Source organism: Mirounga leonina, unplaced genomic scaffold (genome assembly GCF_011800145.1).
Source record: "Mirounga leonina isolate KUSES-001 unplaced genomic scaffold, KU_Mleo_1.0 Mir_109, whole genome shotgun sequence".
In the NCBI taxonomy this organism is placed as follows: Eukaryota; Metazoa; Chordata; class Mammalia; order Carnivora; family Phocidae; genus Mirounga; species Mirounga leonina.
The window spans coordinates 5,220,748-5,237,610 of NW_023270244.1; the positions used below are offsets into that span (position 1 = coordinate 5,220,748).

General features: G+C 39.5%; 2 protein-coding genes across 3 annotated transcripts in view; one reads left to right on the forward strand and one right to left on the reverse strand.

The window, feature by feature from the left end:
- LOC118020124 (probable JmjC domain-containing histone demethylation protein 2C) overlaps positions 1-7,305 on the reverse strand; it is a 342,056-nt gene extending 334,751 nt beyond the window's left edge. The window contains exon 1 of the mRNA XM_035020072.1: positions 7,222-7,305. The gene's annotated coding sequence lies outside the window, so the exon portion shown is untranslated. The remainder of the gene's footprint in view (positions 1-7,221) is intronic.
- LOC118020146 (receptor expression-enhancing protein 3) overlaps positions 6,849-16,863 on the forward strand; it is a 99,185-nt gene continuing 89,170 nt past the window's right edge. For both annotated transcript variants that reach the window (XM_035020117.1, XM_035020123.1), the window contains exon 1: positions 6,849-7,036. In XM_035020117.1, coding sequence (XP_034876008.1) covers positions 7,005-7,036 — 32 coding nt within the window. In that variant the 5' untranslated portion in view covers positions 6,849-7,004. The remainder of the gene's footprint in view (positions 7,037-16,863) is intronic.

Below are 16,863 nucleotides of genomic sequence, written 5' to 3' on the forward strand. Positions count from 1 at the left end.
CTCTTCCTTTATTCTCCGCCTAGTATTCACATTACATGTATGCTATACCTTTTGTAGTTGTCCCACAGTTTTTGGATGTTCTGGTCTGCTTTTTTCAATTTTTTTTTTCCTCTTTACTCTTCAATTTTGAAATTTTCTATTGTCATATCCTTAAGTTCAGAGATTCTTTCCTCAGCTGTGTCCAGTCTAGTAATGAGCCCATCAAAGACATTCTTTGTCTCTGTTAAAGTATTTTTAATCTAATATTTATTTTATTCTTTCTTAGAATTTCCACCTCTGCTTACATTATCCATTTATTCTTGCATGTGTCTACTTTTTCCATTAAAATCCTTATCTTATTAGTCATCTTTAAAAAAAAAAAAATCCTGGTCTGGTAATTCCAACATTCCTTCCATATCTGAATCTAGTTCTGATAATTGCTCAGTCTCTGTATTTTTTGTCTTTTAGTATGCCTTGTATTTTTTGTTGAAAAGGCAGACATGATACACTTGGTTAAAGAACTGTGGTAAATACGTCTTTAGCAATGTAGTGGTATGGTGGTGCTTGGGGGAGGCATTTTCCAGTCCTATGATTAGGTGTCAGTTTTTCAGTGAGTTCTGTGAATTTCATCAATGCTTCTCAGTCCCTACCTTTCCAACTCCCCAGAGTTGAGACAGGATAGCAGGGGTTATGTATTTCCCTTTCCCTACATGTATGTCTAGATGAGCTCAAATAGAGTTTTTCCTTTACCCCAGGTGGAAGACTAGAGCTGGTTGATGTTGGGTATTTGCCTTCCCTCACTTAGGTTAGGCTCTGGTAAAACAGTTTCTCCTGAGAGCCTGTCTTGCTAAGAAAAGCAGAATACTCTGGTTTATTTTGAAATGGTTCCTTTCCCCTCCTTCTGCTAGAAAACACAGGGTATTTTTCTCCAATATTAACTGTGATGACCTGGTAGAACTCCTGGAGGTAAAACTCACCAAAGTGTGGATGTCCCCCATGACTAGATTCTCTTGCAGTTTCTAACTCTCAGAGTTGTTCACACTGAGCCTCTGGATTCATCAATTATAGTTTAGGTTTTCCTACCGGGCCCTGGTTGCTGCAGAGGTTTCTGCTTTAGTAAGCTATGATTCCCTGTATCTTCCTGTCACTCCAATTTTCAGGGCAGCAGTTTACCCTGTGACTTCATTTCCCTGAAGAATCTATAAGTTGATTTTTTTAGTTCAGCTTTTTACTTATTGTTAGGATAGAGTGGCAATTCCTAAGGTCCTTCTTTACATGCTAGACTGGAAACCAGAGATTCCAAGTTTTGAGATTATATTTTTAATTAATGTTTTTTTATTTGTTTTGTTGTGCTGTACTTTATATAGTAAGATTATTAACCCTTTGTCTGGCTTTACAAATATTTTTTCCCAGTTTATCATTCGTCTTGAAATCCCATTTATATCGTTTTTGGAAGCAGGAAGTTTTAAATTCTTATGTAATCAAGTCTATGAAATTTGCCCTTTTGGTTTCTGATTTTATCACATGCTTTGAGAGGCCTTTCCACCATCAAGATCATATTACCTTCATGTATATATTCTTTTTGCATTTTTATGGCACTTTTAGTTTTTATGTTTACATTTCTTATCCATCAGGAATTACTTTGTCTTCAGGTTTTATTAAATGGCTGGCTGTCACAAAATCATTTACCAAAGAAATCCATCATGTTTCAACTAATCTAAAATTCCACCTTTATCTTAGACTAAATGCCTATATATAATAGCTGAGTCTGTTTCTAGACTTTGCTCTTGCAAAAAACAAAAACAAAAACAAAAACAAAACATTGGCAACACAGACAGCCTGTGAAGGCAACTGAATAGCTGGAGATGGGCAGTAAAAGACTAACTTCATTGTTTACCTTTGTGAATTTTATTCCATGTGCTTTGAATTACCACTCAAAAACATCAATAAAAAATTTGTTAAGGTCTGCTTAATATACCTGGTGGAATTATCAAATATTTCAGCTTTCTGCAAATTACACCACAACCCCTGTATGCACCTGAACAATACTTGAAATCATGGATCTACCTCAATTTTAAAACTAGGAACTATGATTTAATCTATTCTATTTTAAATGAATAGTGAAAGTGCCCCAAATATGGCTGACGCTATGTGTTTCTCTGCCATTTAACACGGTCAAACAAATGACTGAAGGGGAAAAAAAGTTCTGTATAAATCCTTAATTATCGTAAGTAAAGCTACTACTTCAAATGTATAAGAACTTCAGATATTGTCAATTCCTTACTATGGGTGTTCCCTAGATCCAGCCACCACAGACATATTTTGCTTTCATCTTCTTCAGAATCTCATCTTTCCATTCTCCTGCAATCTGATTATTGTATTTTGAATATTACTTTTCTTTGTAATTTTATTTCAATGTTGGATGGCAAATTTGACCTCTGTAGTCACCATAATACTATGGTATGGCGAACTGGCTAAAATAAAAGAAATACTCATCTAGCAGAAGATGGAAAAAGAATAGGTTCACCCTTTAAGTCATTCTCTTTAGGATCCTCTCCCTCACACTAATTTCTAAATAACTATTAAGGTAGACTCATTTAGTTTTAGCCTTCCTCCAAATAAAAAATATTTTCAAGCACTTGAAAATACTCCTCCAGTAGGAAGGGGAAAGTGACCTAGTATTTAGTACCACTGGCATACTCATTAATAATTACACAAATTAGATACTATCTCTGTACCATGTAATTCTGCTCTCAGTACCTGCTCTCCTAGGTACTTTCCTACTCTCTTTTTTTTTTTCTAATAAATGAACTCCTTTAACACGTACAAGATGCACAATCTACATATCTAAGTGAAGATGTAGAACACTAAGTGAAGATGTAGAAGAAAAAGCAATTCTTTTAATAGAGTCTCTAATTAGCTTTAAGTTTTAAAACCCCTTGCATTTGATAACATTATCAACCCTATTTAAAAGGAAACAGACTGACTTGCCAAACATCACATTATCGAGAGCAGAAATAGGTCTGATAGAAGGTCCTTTGCCCTAAATATGCTGCTTCCCACCATGTTAAATTCAATACCCACAGAAAAGTGTCTTCGTATAATACAATGAAGGAAGCACTCCACAGCACAACAAATGAATACTAGTGATATGTTAAAAAAAAAATTTAGTAGAAATAATTTTCTATTTTCTATACAAGTGATCTCAAATACGTCAAATGAGACAACACTTTAAAAGCTTCTAGGCCGCAGGTAATGTATTTCCTTTGCTCCCAAGTCTCTAGAGCCTTGCCTCACATCATGAAGCACTTTTCAATGGCCACCTACTAGAAGATCTCTACCATCCAAGATCCCGCCCAATACACAGATTAGAAACACCTACTACTATATACATCACTTGTTTTCAAATGTTAAACTGAACATGCACTCTTGGGATAAATCTACTTGGTCATTGTATATTATATCTTTTAGATATTGCTGCATTCAGCTTGCCTAGTATTTGTTAAGGATTTTCACATCTATATCGAGGTACATTGCCCTGTGATATTCTTTTTCATTTCTTTTTTTTTGAAATTGCCCTTGTCTGGTTCTGGATAGGGTAATGTTGGTTTCATAAATTGAGTTGGAGAACGTTCTTTCATCTACTGTTTCTTAAATGCTTGGTTTAAGATCTAGCATTATTTCTTCTTTAAATGTTTGAAAGTATTTGCCCACCAAATCATGTGGGGCTGGCTATTTCTTTGACCAAAGGTTTGTAATTACAAATGTAAATTACGAGAATAGAACTATCAAGTCTGTCTAAAAAAAAAAAGAAAGAAACACCTACTACTAAAATCTGGGAACTTTCCGTAAGAGATTCATCAGATGAATTTAGCCTAACAACTCTCAACCTTATCAAATTCAGTGTTTCCCCTCCATAAAATATTTTCCAACTTCTGCATTATCACCCTGAAATGAAATTAATAACAATCTTCCTTACAAACAACTTCAAGCAAAGCCATATATCCTAAATATAAATGTAAAAGGAAAATGAAAATAATTTATAAGTATTTCAATGTTAATCCTGAAACAAAACTGAACTAGAAGACATATAAAAGTAATTAGTACATGAATATGACAGCAAAATGGTTTGTAATACAATTTTCCAAAACTGAAAACAACTCTTGGTCAAGTTGTGAACAAAACAAATCTTCCTTTCACACAACATTTGCATGTGGAAATAATATGGGAACATTCTTTGTTCGGGTTAGCCTCTGCATTGCAAAAAGTATAACATCCCTAGTCCCCACCCATTAAATGCTAGTGATTAGCCCCAATCACCACCAAACAAAAAATCTGCTTCCCAACTTCCTCCAAGAGGGCACCCCCCATCTGGACCCACTTCCTTAGTCACAATTCGACTATCACAGTATAATGTCAAGAACACTCAGGAAGCGTGGACTAGTTCCAGTTGTGTCACCTATGACCTATAAGGTCATTGGCAGTGAGCACTCAAAACCTCAGTTTCCAGTATATCAAATGGGGATAAACACTACCTACGCTTTTTGGGTTGTAAAGGTTGATTCAACAACATGTGCTTAGCACAGGGCAGGTGGTTTCCAGCACATGGCATATTGAAATGTATAAAGAAGGAGGCTGTTCCAGATTGAGAACAGCAAAAAGTGATATGAATATGGAAGAGTCTGAAGACAAAATAAGCATACAAAATGAAATTTAACACACAGCAGCCTAGGGACATTTTAGAGAGAAACCAACAGTCCTAATATCTCTGCAACCCCTGAAGGCATATATTACAGTCAATGCAGTGAAATAATATTCAGAATGATGACCCCCATATTAAGAACACAAGAAAGACATCTTTAAGAGACTTCTACAGTACATAGCTGAAATTTCATAAAGCTCCAATACTTAACAGAGTGTCTGTACTAACAAACTTTTCAAACTTTCCTTGGGCAATTGTCCTATTCTACAGACTTGGAAAAGACAAAGATATCTAATATACTATATCTGTCCTCAAACATTTTACCATCCAGTAAGTTAGACATCAGTAAAACAGCCATAATATAAAGCAGAATGAAATAGACATTAAATAGAAATTCAACTAATAAATTATGGGAGCCTAGGAAAAATTACGAATAATTTTCACTGGGGAAAATCAAGAACATCCTCATGGCACAGTACTCTGAAAAACAAAGATTCTGATAGGTAGAGAATGGAGAGCAAATCATTAAAGAAAAAATGAAGTGTGGGCAAAGGTGCTGGGCATGTAGATACAACTTGTTCAGAGAAGAGAGCTAGGGAAAGGGTAGGGGTCCAAAAGGGTTGGGAAGGCAGTAAAAACTCAGGCTCTAACAACATCTCAGGACCTGTTCATGGATGGATTTAAATGCTATTCATATGAGTTTGAATTTTATTGGGCAAGAGTGTTTTCCAGAAAACTGGTGCTTATGTGACACACCTGATCCCCAAAGAATGCTGAATAGCCCAAAATAAAAGATTCCAAACAATTACAAATTTTCATTAACGAGATCCCTGAAACTAAAACATATATTCTTAATATGAGTAAACAACAAAAAGAACCTAACCCTAAAGTAGAAAGCAACTTCTGAGCTCAAGTCTTAATAAAAATATTACTAAATTTATTGAACCTGGGAACTTAATAATCTTATATATGCCCTCAATCTTCTTCCAAGTAAGTTGGAGAACTTCCTAAACATGTTATTTAGCAGTGCCTCATGTCACTCTGGAAGGCAAGAGGTAAGCTACAGTATTATTAGTCCCTTTTTACTATGGGGAAACTGAGGAACAAAAAGAATAAATTACATGGTCACAAAATAAGCTAATTTCTAGGACTTTAATTAAAGGCTTGAAGCCGACATTTCATCCTTTATTCCTTGTACCATCTGAATATTAGAATTACCTTTTACTGTCCTCTGAACTGGGGAAAAAAAAAAAAAGGCAAGACTAAACTTGAAGATCAGTTTCTCAATTTGGTACTGCCACCAAAAAACTGTTTTTAAATCCTATCTCCTGAAATTATGCTATCGGCAAGAACTGCAAGGAGTAAGCAGTAACCCAACCTCCCCCAAAAAAGAAAACTGTAAATAACAGAGGTCAGGAATCCCAGGCCCAGTTTTTACTTTGAGTATCTGGCAGGCTCAGACGTGTGTTCGTAAAACAGGCTTTGCAGATGTCGTGATTGCAAAGGTGCTCTGAGAGGCCCAGAACAGTGATATCGATACACCCACTGCTGCGAACATGAAATCCAAAGCCACGCTCCTCTGCCCCCTCCCCGCACTGCACCACACACCACGCACCACGCGACTCCTGGTATACACCGAGGCCTGTGCGAGGATCCTCCCGACGTTTCCCTTAAAATGCCGTACTTTGAGGATGCCCAGGACGCTGGGCCTCAGTGAACTGTGGAGACACCGGATATGGCTACACACATCTCAAAATCTTGCTTCCCCAGATTCTAGGGCCTGATTCAGAGGAGTCTATCGGACTAAGAGTTCCTGATATTTTTTCACACCCATACACACACATAGTCACAACCCGCACCCACAAGTCCCCTGCCTCAGCCCCCCGCTATCCCCTCTTCCCCTCCACGCCAGGTGGGCGTCCCAGGGATGTAAAGAAAAGGAAGGTGGAGGTTCGAGCTCAGGGTTCCGGGGCCGCGAGGCTTCCCGGCGCCGGCCGGGGTCCAGACCGCCCAGCCCCCGGACCACGGCCGCCCAGACCCGGCCTCGGCCGACGCGCCCCGCCGCCGCCGCCGCCTATCAGCGGAGTGCAGGGGCGGGGCCGGCTGGCTCGGCGGCGGCTCGGCCGCGGGCGGGGACGGGCGGGGGACCGACCGCCGCGCAGCTCGGGCCGCAGCGCGCATACACCCGGCCCGGCTCCCGAGGGCGCCAGCGCGGCCCCGGGGAGCGCGAGGAGCCGGCGAGCGCGCGGCCTGCCGTTGGCGGCCTGGTCCGCCACGCTCGGCGCCCACCCGCCCCCGAGGCGGGGTCCAAGCCCCCGGGAAGATGGTGTCCTGGATGATCTCCAGAGCCGTGGTGTAAGTGCAGCTCACGACGCCCCGCCGCCCGCGCAAGTCCCGGGGAAGGCGTAGGGAGGGGCAGGGGCTAGGAGAGGGGAAGGCCCAGGCCTGGGCAGAGGTGGCAGAGGTGGGCAGAGGGGGGCTGGGGTGGGCTGGCCTGGCCTCGGGCCTGCCCGGGGGCTGGGGGCCCTCGGCCTCCTCACCCTGGTCCACGTCGCTGCGGGGCTCCCTGCGGCGGACGAAGGCCCGGCGGCAGCGGTGCGGCGCGACCGGGCTGCGTGCGGCGCAGCGGCCCTGCTCCCGAGGCGTTGGGCGGGCGGGCGCGCAAAGCAGGCGGCGCGCGCTCCCCGCTCCCGCTCCCCGCGCTGCGCGGCACCGCCCTGTGGGCCCGGGAGCGGCGCGCCTCGCGGCGGCGCCCTGCGCAGGCTCCGCAGACGCTGAGCGCGGGAGGCCCAGCGATCCTCCAAAGGATGCGGCGGCGGCGGCGGCGGCGGCGGCGGCGGCGTTGAGCCTTTGTATCCCGCGGTTGGTGCGGTGCGGTGTTTCTCTAGGCGGCCGAATGCCATTCGGTCACGTGTGGTAGGAGGAGAGATTTGTCTAAAAACCTGAGACCGCTCCTAGCTCAGATCTTTGGGAGAGGTCCCAGTTGCCCCAAGATTTACAGCTTACCTAGAAAGACGCTCCTATGGAATGGTGACACCCGCTTGTTCGCCCAGATCGCAGAATTTGGCCCTATCTTGTCTGAAATGTTGGCTAAGTGATTGAGAGGCTGCAGGTGCCTGTTGCCTTTTCTCAAATTATCGGTTAATTTCATTGTGCTCTTATCAACAAGTGCTACAGTTCCATAAGGAAAAAAAACAAAACACCGCAACTCCACCAAAAGTATTTGACTACAATTTAAACTGATTTTCTCCCATCCTCCTCACCTTACCCCCCAGCTCTTCAAAAAAAAAAAAAAAAAAGTCACAAAGTAAACAATGACGTGGGTACAGCCAGGGGCCCGTCGGTTCATTATTCATGATCTCTGTAGGAGTAGTATTACCTCAGTACCTTTATGAAATGTTTTTGTGAGGCAGCAGGCTTCTCCGATTAGCTTTAGAATGTGGAAAAAATAACATTACCAGAATTTCAAATTTTGTTTTTCACTGCGAAGAAGGAGCTAAATTTTCTGCGAGTTTTGTTTTTTTTGTTTGAGAGTGAATCAGTCACTTAATAGCTCTGTTCAACCTGATTTACTATTCAACCTGATTTGCAATAGCCTTCTGAATTTAATATTTGATTGTTTTAATGAAGTTTGTCCTACCTCCCTACAGTTTCTAGATTTAAAGCTTCAGAGCTTCCTGCGTTCATCCGTACAGAACTAAAAGGAAATAAAAGCATACTACAGATGTCTTCAGATTTTTTTTTTTAGCCTTTTTAAGCCTTTGAGTCATTTACATAATACAGGCATACCTTTCTTGACCTAGTAGATGTATATCAAGTATTGTGTCTGCACCTAGAAAATGAAGTGCCCCATTAAGTAGCTGTACTATTTTTTTTTTTAGCTCTGGTTTCCTTTGACCAGTTTTCTTTTTTTAACAGAAAATTGTGAAGTACTTTGCATGACTCAACTCAAATTGTTTTTGATCGTTGATTGTAAATATGAAAGTCTTTTCTAGGTGCTACCTATAACACAAAAGTTAGTAACACAGTGTTGATGTTAATGGAACAGTTCAGATACACGGATACCTACAATACAGGTGACAATGTCAAGTCTTGTAAGAGTTACACGCAGTGCTATAGGGGTTAGATAAGGAGGGAATGATATCTGGTTGGAGAATTAGAAAAAACAAGGGAGATTACATTTGAGATGGACCTTAAAGGACCGTCTGAATTTAGACAGCCAAAGATGAAAGAGTAAAGGATTCCAGATAAAGGGATCATTGTGAGCCAAAGCACAGAGGAGGGAAAGCCCAGATTAGTTACAGGGAACTTGAGGACTGGAGAGAGAGAGAGAGCTGGAAAGGTAGAGTAGGGCTGTTTTCAAGGAATTTAAGGAAAAAGTGATAAATTTTGTTAGGCAGTGGTGGCTTTGCTTTTGGAAGGTTCTCTCCCTTGCTGAGTGAGATGGTTGTAAATCAAGAAACACTGAAGACAGGGAGCCCACTTAGGGGGCTTCCTGTCTGGAGAGAGGAGATTAAAGCCTGCAGTGCTAGAATCTATGGAATTTGAAGTGTGAGGCAGAAGAAAAGAAACAAAAACGTGAGGGAGCAAAAAGGTCATGGAATTGTATTTCATGAGCCATTGAACCATTAGGATACTAGAAAGCACATCTGTCAAGAATATAAGCATCATTATATTTTGCCCCTATGCTTCTCAATTTCTCAGTCTCTAAGCACTAAATGTTTTCTACTCCCTTGATTGTACCAAAGGGACACAAAAGCCCAATCCCAGGATCAACACACACTTGGAAACTTTTTTTCATGCCAGGAGATAGAATTTATTTACATTCTTTTTAACCCACTGGTACAGCCAGCTAGTCCTGAGCCTAAAAAAGATCAGACAGTTCTCTCAATGTGAACCTTTGGTGGCATGGGCAGAGAACACAAGGAACTTCCATAATCAGAGCTCCCTGTGTGCATGAGCCCTTTCTCCCCAGACCATGTGGTAGATATCGTAGGAAGAACACTGGCTTTGGAATCAGATCTGGATGCCAATTAATGCTGCTGGGCAATGTGCTACACTCAACTGAGCTTCACCATCTTCTTTTTTTTTTTTTTTTTTTTTTAAGAATTTATTTATTTATTTGACAGAGAGACAGCGAGAGAGGGAACACAAACAGGGGGAGTGGGAGAGGGAGAAGCAGGCTTCCCGCCGAGCAGGGAGCCCAATCCGATGTAGGGCTCGATCCCAGGACCCCAGCATCATGACCTGAGCCGAAGGCAGACGCTTAACGACTGAGCCACCAGGCACCCCTCACCATCTTCTTCTTAATGTGGTTATAATATTAAACCACTATTAAAACTATTGTAGAGATTAGTTTAACTAAAACACACTAGATGTGCTGCCAGGCATTTATTCTGCACTTAAAACATAGTGGATATAGATTTTTTTTTATGGGGGAGGGGAATAAGATAGTATAGAAAGAAATACCATTGGGCTATCATCAAGAAACCTGGAATTTAGAACTAGTTTTAGTTATATTAACCACCTGAATGACCTTGAGTTAGCCCCTCACTGATTAGAGACCTCAGTTTCTTTGTAGAGGTAAAGGGATCTGGTAATCTAAACTTTCCCGTACAGCTCTAGCATTCTGTAATGGTATGAAATGGTTTTATTTTGTTTTGTTTTTCCATTCTGCTTAAAGTCATTTTTAACTTTGCAGGCAAGATTGAAAAGTTAGTTAGCAATTATTAAGGGATAGTAGTCTGAGATTACCACGTGATATTTCGTTCATTTGTGATTACCTATACCTTACCTTTTGAAACATGACTTAACAGGATGAGAGAAATCCCACTTTTCTAACTTTTCTTAATTTGGGTATATATCATGTGGTTAAGATCAGGATAAAAGACTGCCTGAATTCATATATCAGCTCTGCCATTTATTGGCTATAACCTACCCATAGGATTAAATGTGTCCATATACAAAATTGTTTATAGTTCAGCATTGGACACATGGTATGTATTCAGTAGTTGTTATCAGAACAAGGAAGAACATATTCCCCTACAATCCCAGCATACTGAATGTTTAAACTGTTTTCAGTTTACATTTTTCTTTGTCTCGTTGTAGGTGACATAGTTGTAATTAGAGTATAGTAAAAAAAAAAGTTTTATATTATTCTTACTATATTTTAAGCATCATCTGTGTTCTCTGAAATTATATTTTATCTCTTCTGTAATCAGCCCAAAATTCATAATTTTCATAGCCATTCATTTTTTTTAATTTTGCTTTTAGATCATTCTTACTATTTCATTATCATAACTAATGTTAATATAATTATAATGCTATAGTGAACATCATTTATATATATTTTTTTCTTTAAGTATTTTCTTAGGCTGAATATCCAAGGGGAGTATTTGAGTCAAAGGCTATGAATATTTTTCTGACTATTGATATGAATTGCCAAATTGCTATCCAAAAGGATGTTAATATTTTACATTGCCATGAACAATGTATGATTACTGTCTGTCTCACAGTGTAGCCAGATTTGGGTGTTTTATATTTAGTAACAGATCTCATTGTTTTCTTTTGCATTTTACTATTAGCAAGATTTAATATTTGTCCTGATATTTATTGTATCTGCTGTTGTACAAATAGTCTGTATGTACTTTACCCATTTATCTCTTGGTTACTTGATAATTTACTTGTTTGTCTGAGCTCCTTACTTAACCTTAAGTCTTATTTGATTTAAATATTTCTCAATCTACACTTCTCTTTAGATACTATTTTTTAGTTGTAAAGAGAATTTATAGTTTACAGTTCAACTTTTTTTTTATGTTGTGATTTCTTTTTCACTTCTAAATATAGAATACTAATTACTCTAGGTATTTGATAAGTACTACTTTCTCATATAGAATTGGATTAATTTGGAGACTGCCTTTTTAATTCCATATGTCTGTATTTCCCTTTTTACATTAATAACACTTATATTTGTTTTGCCATAATTTTATTATCTGGCAGAAGTAGATTGATCCTCTTTGATTATATTTAATGGGTGTCTTTAAAGTCTAAATTATGTACCTTAAAAACCATGCTTCAGCAGTTTTCCCCCTTCTTTCCAGCATGTTTTCCCTCTCTCCTAGATCTTTGTCAGCAAACATGCTCTTATTTCTCCCATTTAACAAAAAATTCTTTCAGCCTACTTTTCATCTTATTATCCCATTTCTCACCTTCCCCACTTTAAAGTAAAAACTCCTCAAAAGAACAGTCTATATATACACTTTCTCCACTTCCTCTCCTTTGAGTCACTCTCCAACCCACATCATGTAGGCTTTGCCACCAACCACTCCACTGAAATTGCCATTTTCTAGGTCAAGAGGTGACCTCCATGTGACCAAATTGTTTGGTCCTCATCTAACTTATCAGGAGCTTTTGGTACAGTTGCTCACTCTGTCCTTGAAGTGCTTTCTTCAGTTGGTTTCCAAGAAACCTTGTTTGTGTATTCTTCATAACTCCCTTGGCCGCACCCCTCTCTGTCTCCCTTGCCACATTCCTCCACATGCCCGACTTCTTAAAGTTGGCAGGTCCAGGAGCTCAGTTCCAAGATTTTTTTTCTCTTTTCTATGAGGACTTTCATGATTCACATCTCCAACCCATACCTCTGTGCTGAACTCAATCATACATATTTTCAGGTGCCTACTTTACTTGGAAACATCCAAAAGTCATCTAGAACTTAAGATATCCAAAACTGAGCTGCTGAATTTCCTTCCCAGTCTGGCTCCCCTGGCAGCCTGAACCAGCTCAGTTAATGACAACTTAGTCCTTCCAGCAGGTCAGGCCAAAAACCCTGGGATTATCCTTGATTCCAGTTTTTCTCTCATTGCCTGCATTGAATCTTACAGCAAATCTTATTGGCTCTACCTTCAAAATATACACAGGATCCCCACAGTTTTCACCAGCTTTACTTATGTTACTCTAGTCCAAGCTAGCATCATCTCCTAAATGCATTATTGTAATAGCACCCTGTTTCTCCCTTTTGTGTGTTAAGATCATGTAGGATTAATGAAAAACATCTTGAGTAATTTTTAAATCTTTGTGGAAGTTTGAGGGCAGTCACAATTTATAAGTGATATTTTTCTTTCTTGATATGTGCTTTACATACTTTTAAATGGTTGTAAAATCTCAGTGATGGCTAAATTTATCATCTTTTAATTAGGTTAAGGTAGATTTTATTTTCCAGTTTTGATGAGATTTATCATGTGAATAACTGAAATGTTTAGGAGTTGCATCTAAGAATAGAATACTTACAGAAATTGCAGTGAGGCAATGAGAAATAAGGTAAATAGGAGCAACATTTTCAAGGAAATTGAACATGTTAAAATCTAAAAAATATAATTTGTCATGAATGCCCTGTAAGAGGTCATCTTTTCTGTTTCCTTCGATAAGACAGAAAACACATCCTAAACTATTGGGTCTTGTTTTCATTGCATAGGCCAGAACTTCCAACAAGATTCCTTTATGAGCCTTCATTTCAGAAACAATTTGCCTTTGTTCGTTTTTTGTGACTGTGGCTATATTAACTATTTCTTCTTCCACTGGATTTTTGAACCCTTTAAGGATGGTGATTTTTCTTTTTTCTTTTTTTTTATATTAGGATGGCGATTTTTCTATTCTCCACTTTTGGTATAGATTATAATGTTCAAATAAAGGGTGTCTTACAAAATAATGGCATAAATAGGTAATTTAAATGTCTTAAATATATTACTGTTTTGTCGAGTGGAAAAAGGTTACTGCTGAGTCTTTGTTAGCAGAACATGAGCTCTTTATGTCATCGATTATGCCTTTGCACTAAACTAGCCCTTTCATGTATTTCTGAAGTTAAATGAAAGGCTAAAAGTAAAAGTTCCTGTGTTATAAATGTCTTCATGTTTACAAAACAGTTAAGGGTTTCTGCATACTTATCCCTATTACTGAAGTAAAATTATCAGCTTCAGGCATGTGAAATATACAGAGGCCACTATGACTGAAGTAGTGTACTTGCTAAGAGATTGTGGACAGACAAAACAGCAGTTGAGATGGAAATATTGAACAGTGGCAAAAGATTTTAAGAGCAGACTAATGTTAGAATATTATACAGCCATTCATATTGATATGCAAAGTATTTTTAATTTCATTTGAAGATCTTTTAAATATGTCTAGGCTTCTTAATCTAGCACTTTTGACATTTTGGACTGGATAATCACTTCTTGGGGATGCCTGTCCTGTTCACTGTAGGATGTTTAACAGCATCCCTGGCCTCTCCCCACTAGATGCCATTGACACCTCCCAGTTATGACAGCCAAAAATGTCTCCAGATAGTGCCATATGTTACCTAGTGGGCAGAATTGCCACTGGCTGAGAACTACTGTGTTAAATGAAAAGAGAAGAAAAATATGTATGGAAGGGAATGAACCTAGAAGCTGTGCTGTTCAGTATGGTGGCAACAGGCACCTGGGTGGCTCAGTTGGTTAAGCCTCTGGCTTTGGCTCAGGTCATGGTCTCAGGGTCCTGGGATGGAGCTCCCTGCTCAGTGGGGTGTTGGCTTCCCCTCTCCCTCTGCCCCTCCTCCTGCTCATCCTCTCTGTCTCTTTCTCTCTCTCTCAAATGAATAAAATAAAAAATAAAATCTTAAAAAATGTATATGGTAGGCACTAGACCGTTGTGGCTATTTAGGTAGTTAAACATTAAGTTCCTCAGTCACACTAGCCACATTTCACTGCTCAGTAGGCATTCGAGCTTATTGGACAGCACAGAAGTAAAACATTTCCATCATTACAGAAAGTTCAACTGGAGTGATCCCTTACAAGGCACAGTCTGCTCAGCATTTCCATTTGAAAATGGCTTTGTTTGCTGCTCCAATGTACTTTGTGGGAGAAATTACAGGCTATAATGATATTTGGGAATTCATAAGCATCTCAGGATATCTCTTGCTTGAGAATTTTCTATATGAAATATTGTTGCAGATCTTAATTTTTTTTAGTATTTCAAAATTAATTTCTTTTTCAGTATTTACAGAGAAGTTCCCAAAATTGATGAAAATCACTGATACAGTATACTTTGAAAATAATTTATATAATCATATATTCTGCCCATCAACTCTTATATTCCTTATTTTCTAAATTTGTAAATAAAGTGTAGTTTACAGGTTATAGTTTTCTTGGTCCAATCAGTTGTTCAGGTATTAGGATTTGAACAAAGAGCCAAGGGTTACCATTATTTTCTATTCTTACTGTCAACAGTTTTATCAGCTCTGCAAAAGCAGAGATACTGGAGAAATCATGAAAGCAAAAGTCATAGGAAAAAACTAAACATAATAGGTTTGTACTAACCAGTAGTTCAAAACATAATTTCAGGAAGTATCCAAATATATTACTGCTGAGAGCATTTATGTTTCCAAGTAATGGTAAGTCTATTTTAGGAAAGAATTATTCTTACCCATAAACAAAACCAAGCATTCTGCTGTGGAAAATTTCCTTAACTTTTTATCATGTCACATTTCTGAGAAATGTATTAGGTTGCTGGGGCTGTTATAACAAAATACCGGAAACTGGGTGGCCTGATTAACAGAAATCTGTTGTCTCACAGTTCTGGAAGCTAAAAGTCAAGGTGAGGGTATCAATAGGTTCCCTTCTGAGGGCTGTGAGGGAGAATCTGTTCCAAGACTCTCAGCTTCTGGTGGTTTGCTGGCAGTCTTTATCATTCCTTGGCTGATAGATCATCACCCCCATCTCTGCCCTCATTTTTGTGAAGGTCTCTGTGTCCAGATTTCCCCTTTTGATAAGGAACGTAAGTCTCTTTGGGTGAGGGCCCACACTACTTACCTCATTTTAACGTGATTACCAAGTCAGGTCATATTCTGAGGTAGTGGGGATTAGGGCTCCTTCATATCGTCTTTGGAGGGGCACAGTTCAGCTTGCAACAATCTCTTTGGGGCGCCTGGGTGTCTCAGTTGGTTAAGTGACTGCCTTCAGCTCAGGTCATGATCCTGGAGTCCCAGGATCGAGTACCACATTGGGCTCCCTGCTCAGCAGGGAGTCTGCTTCTCCCTCTGACCCTCTCCCCTCTCGTGTTCTCTCTCTCATTCTCTCTCAAATAAATAAATAAAATCTTTATTTATTTTTTTAAGATTTTATTTATTTGACAGAGAGAGACACAGCGAGAGAGGAAACACAAGCAGGGGGAGTGGGAGAGGGAGAAGCAAGCTTCCTGCCAAGCGGGGAGCCCGATGCGGGGCTCAATCCCAGGACCCTGGGACCATGACCTGAGCCGAAGGCAGACGCTTAACGACTGAGCCACCCAGGCGCCCCAATAAATAAAATCTTTAAAAAAATAAAGAAAGAAATGTTTTTAAAAAAAATCTCTTTTACATATCCTGAGAAAAACTAAAATGCCAGGGAAGTTTTAGGGATTAGATGAGAAAAGGAGAAAAATTAATGTCTAAGAAAATAACTGTCTTAATTTAAGGGTTGTCTCGTGGAGAGAGAGTAGTGATTTTTCCCTTACTGTGGATATAAGGTTAGGGCAATAGGTGGATGTTATAGGGAAGACAGTTTTATTTTAGTATATAAGGGAAAGCTTTCTAATACCCAGAGTTGTTCACCACTGACACTGACAACCTCATGAGAGCAGTGTGTTCTCCGTCACTGGGGGCAGGAAAGGAGAGTAGAACCCTCACTGAAGATCTTGCCTGTATTACTTGTATGCTTCCTACAGAGAGCCATAGATAAATTACTTTTCTGTGAGAAGCTGTGAAGTATTTTGTATTTAATAAAACTGCTTAGATATTTACAAAGAACAAACTGAGGGTTGACAGAAGGAAGGTGGGGGGATGGGCAAAATGGGTGAAGAGGAGTGGGAGACAGGCTTCCAGTCATGGAGTGAATAAGTCATAGGAATAAAAGGCCCAGCATAGGGAATATAGTCAATGGTATTGTAATGGGGTTGTATGGTGACAGATGTTGGCTACACTTGTGGTGAGCACAGCATAAGCTGTAGAGGAATTGAATCACCATCTTACACACCTGAAACTAATGTAACATCGTGTGTCAGCTATACTCAGAAAGTTTAATAAAATAAAAATCTAAGGTGTAAAAAAAAAAAACTAAGGTGTAAAAAAAAAACTTGGATATTTAAATAAGTGAATACATTACCCTTGTATTATGTGA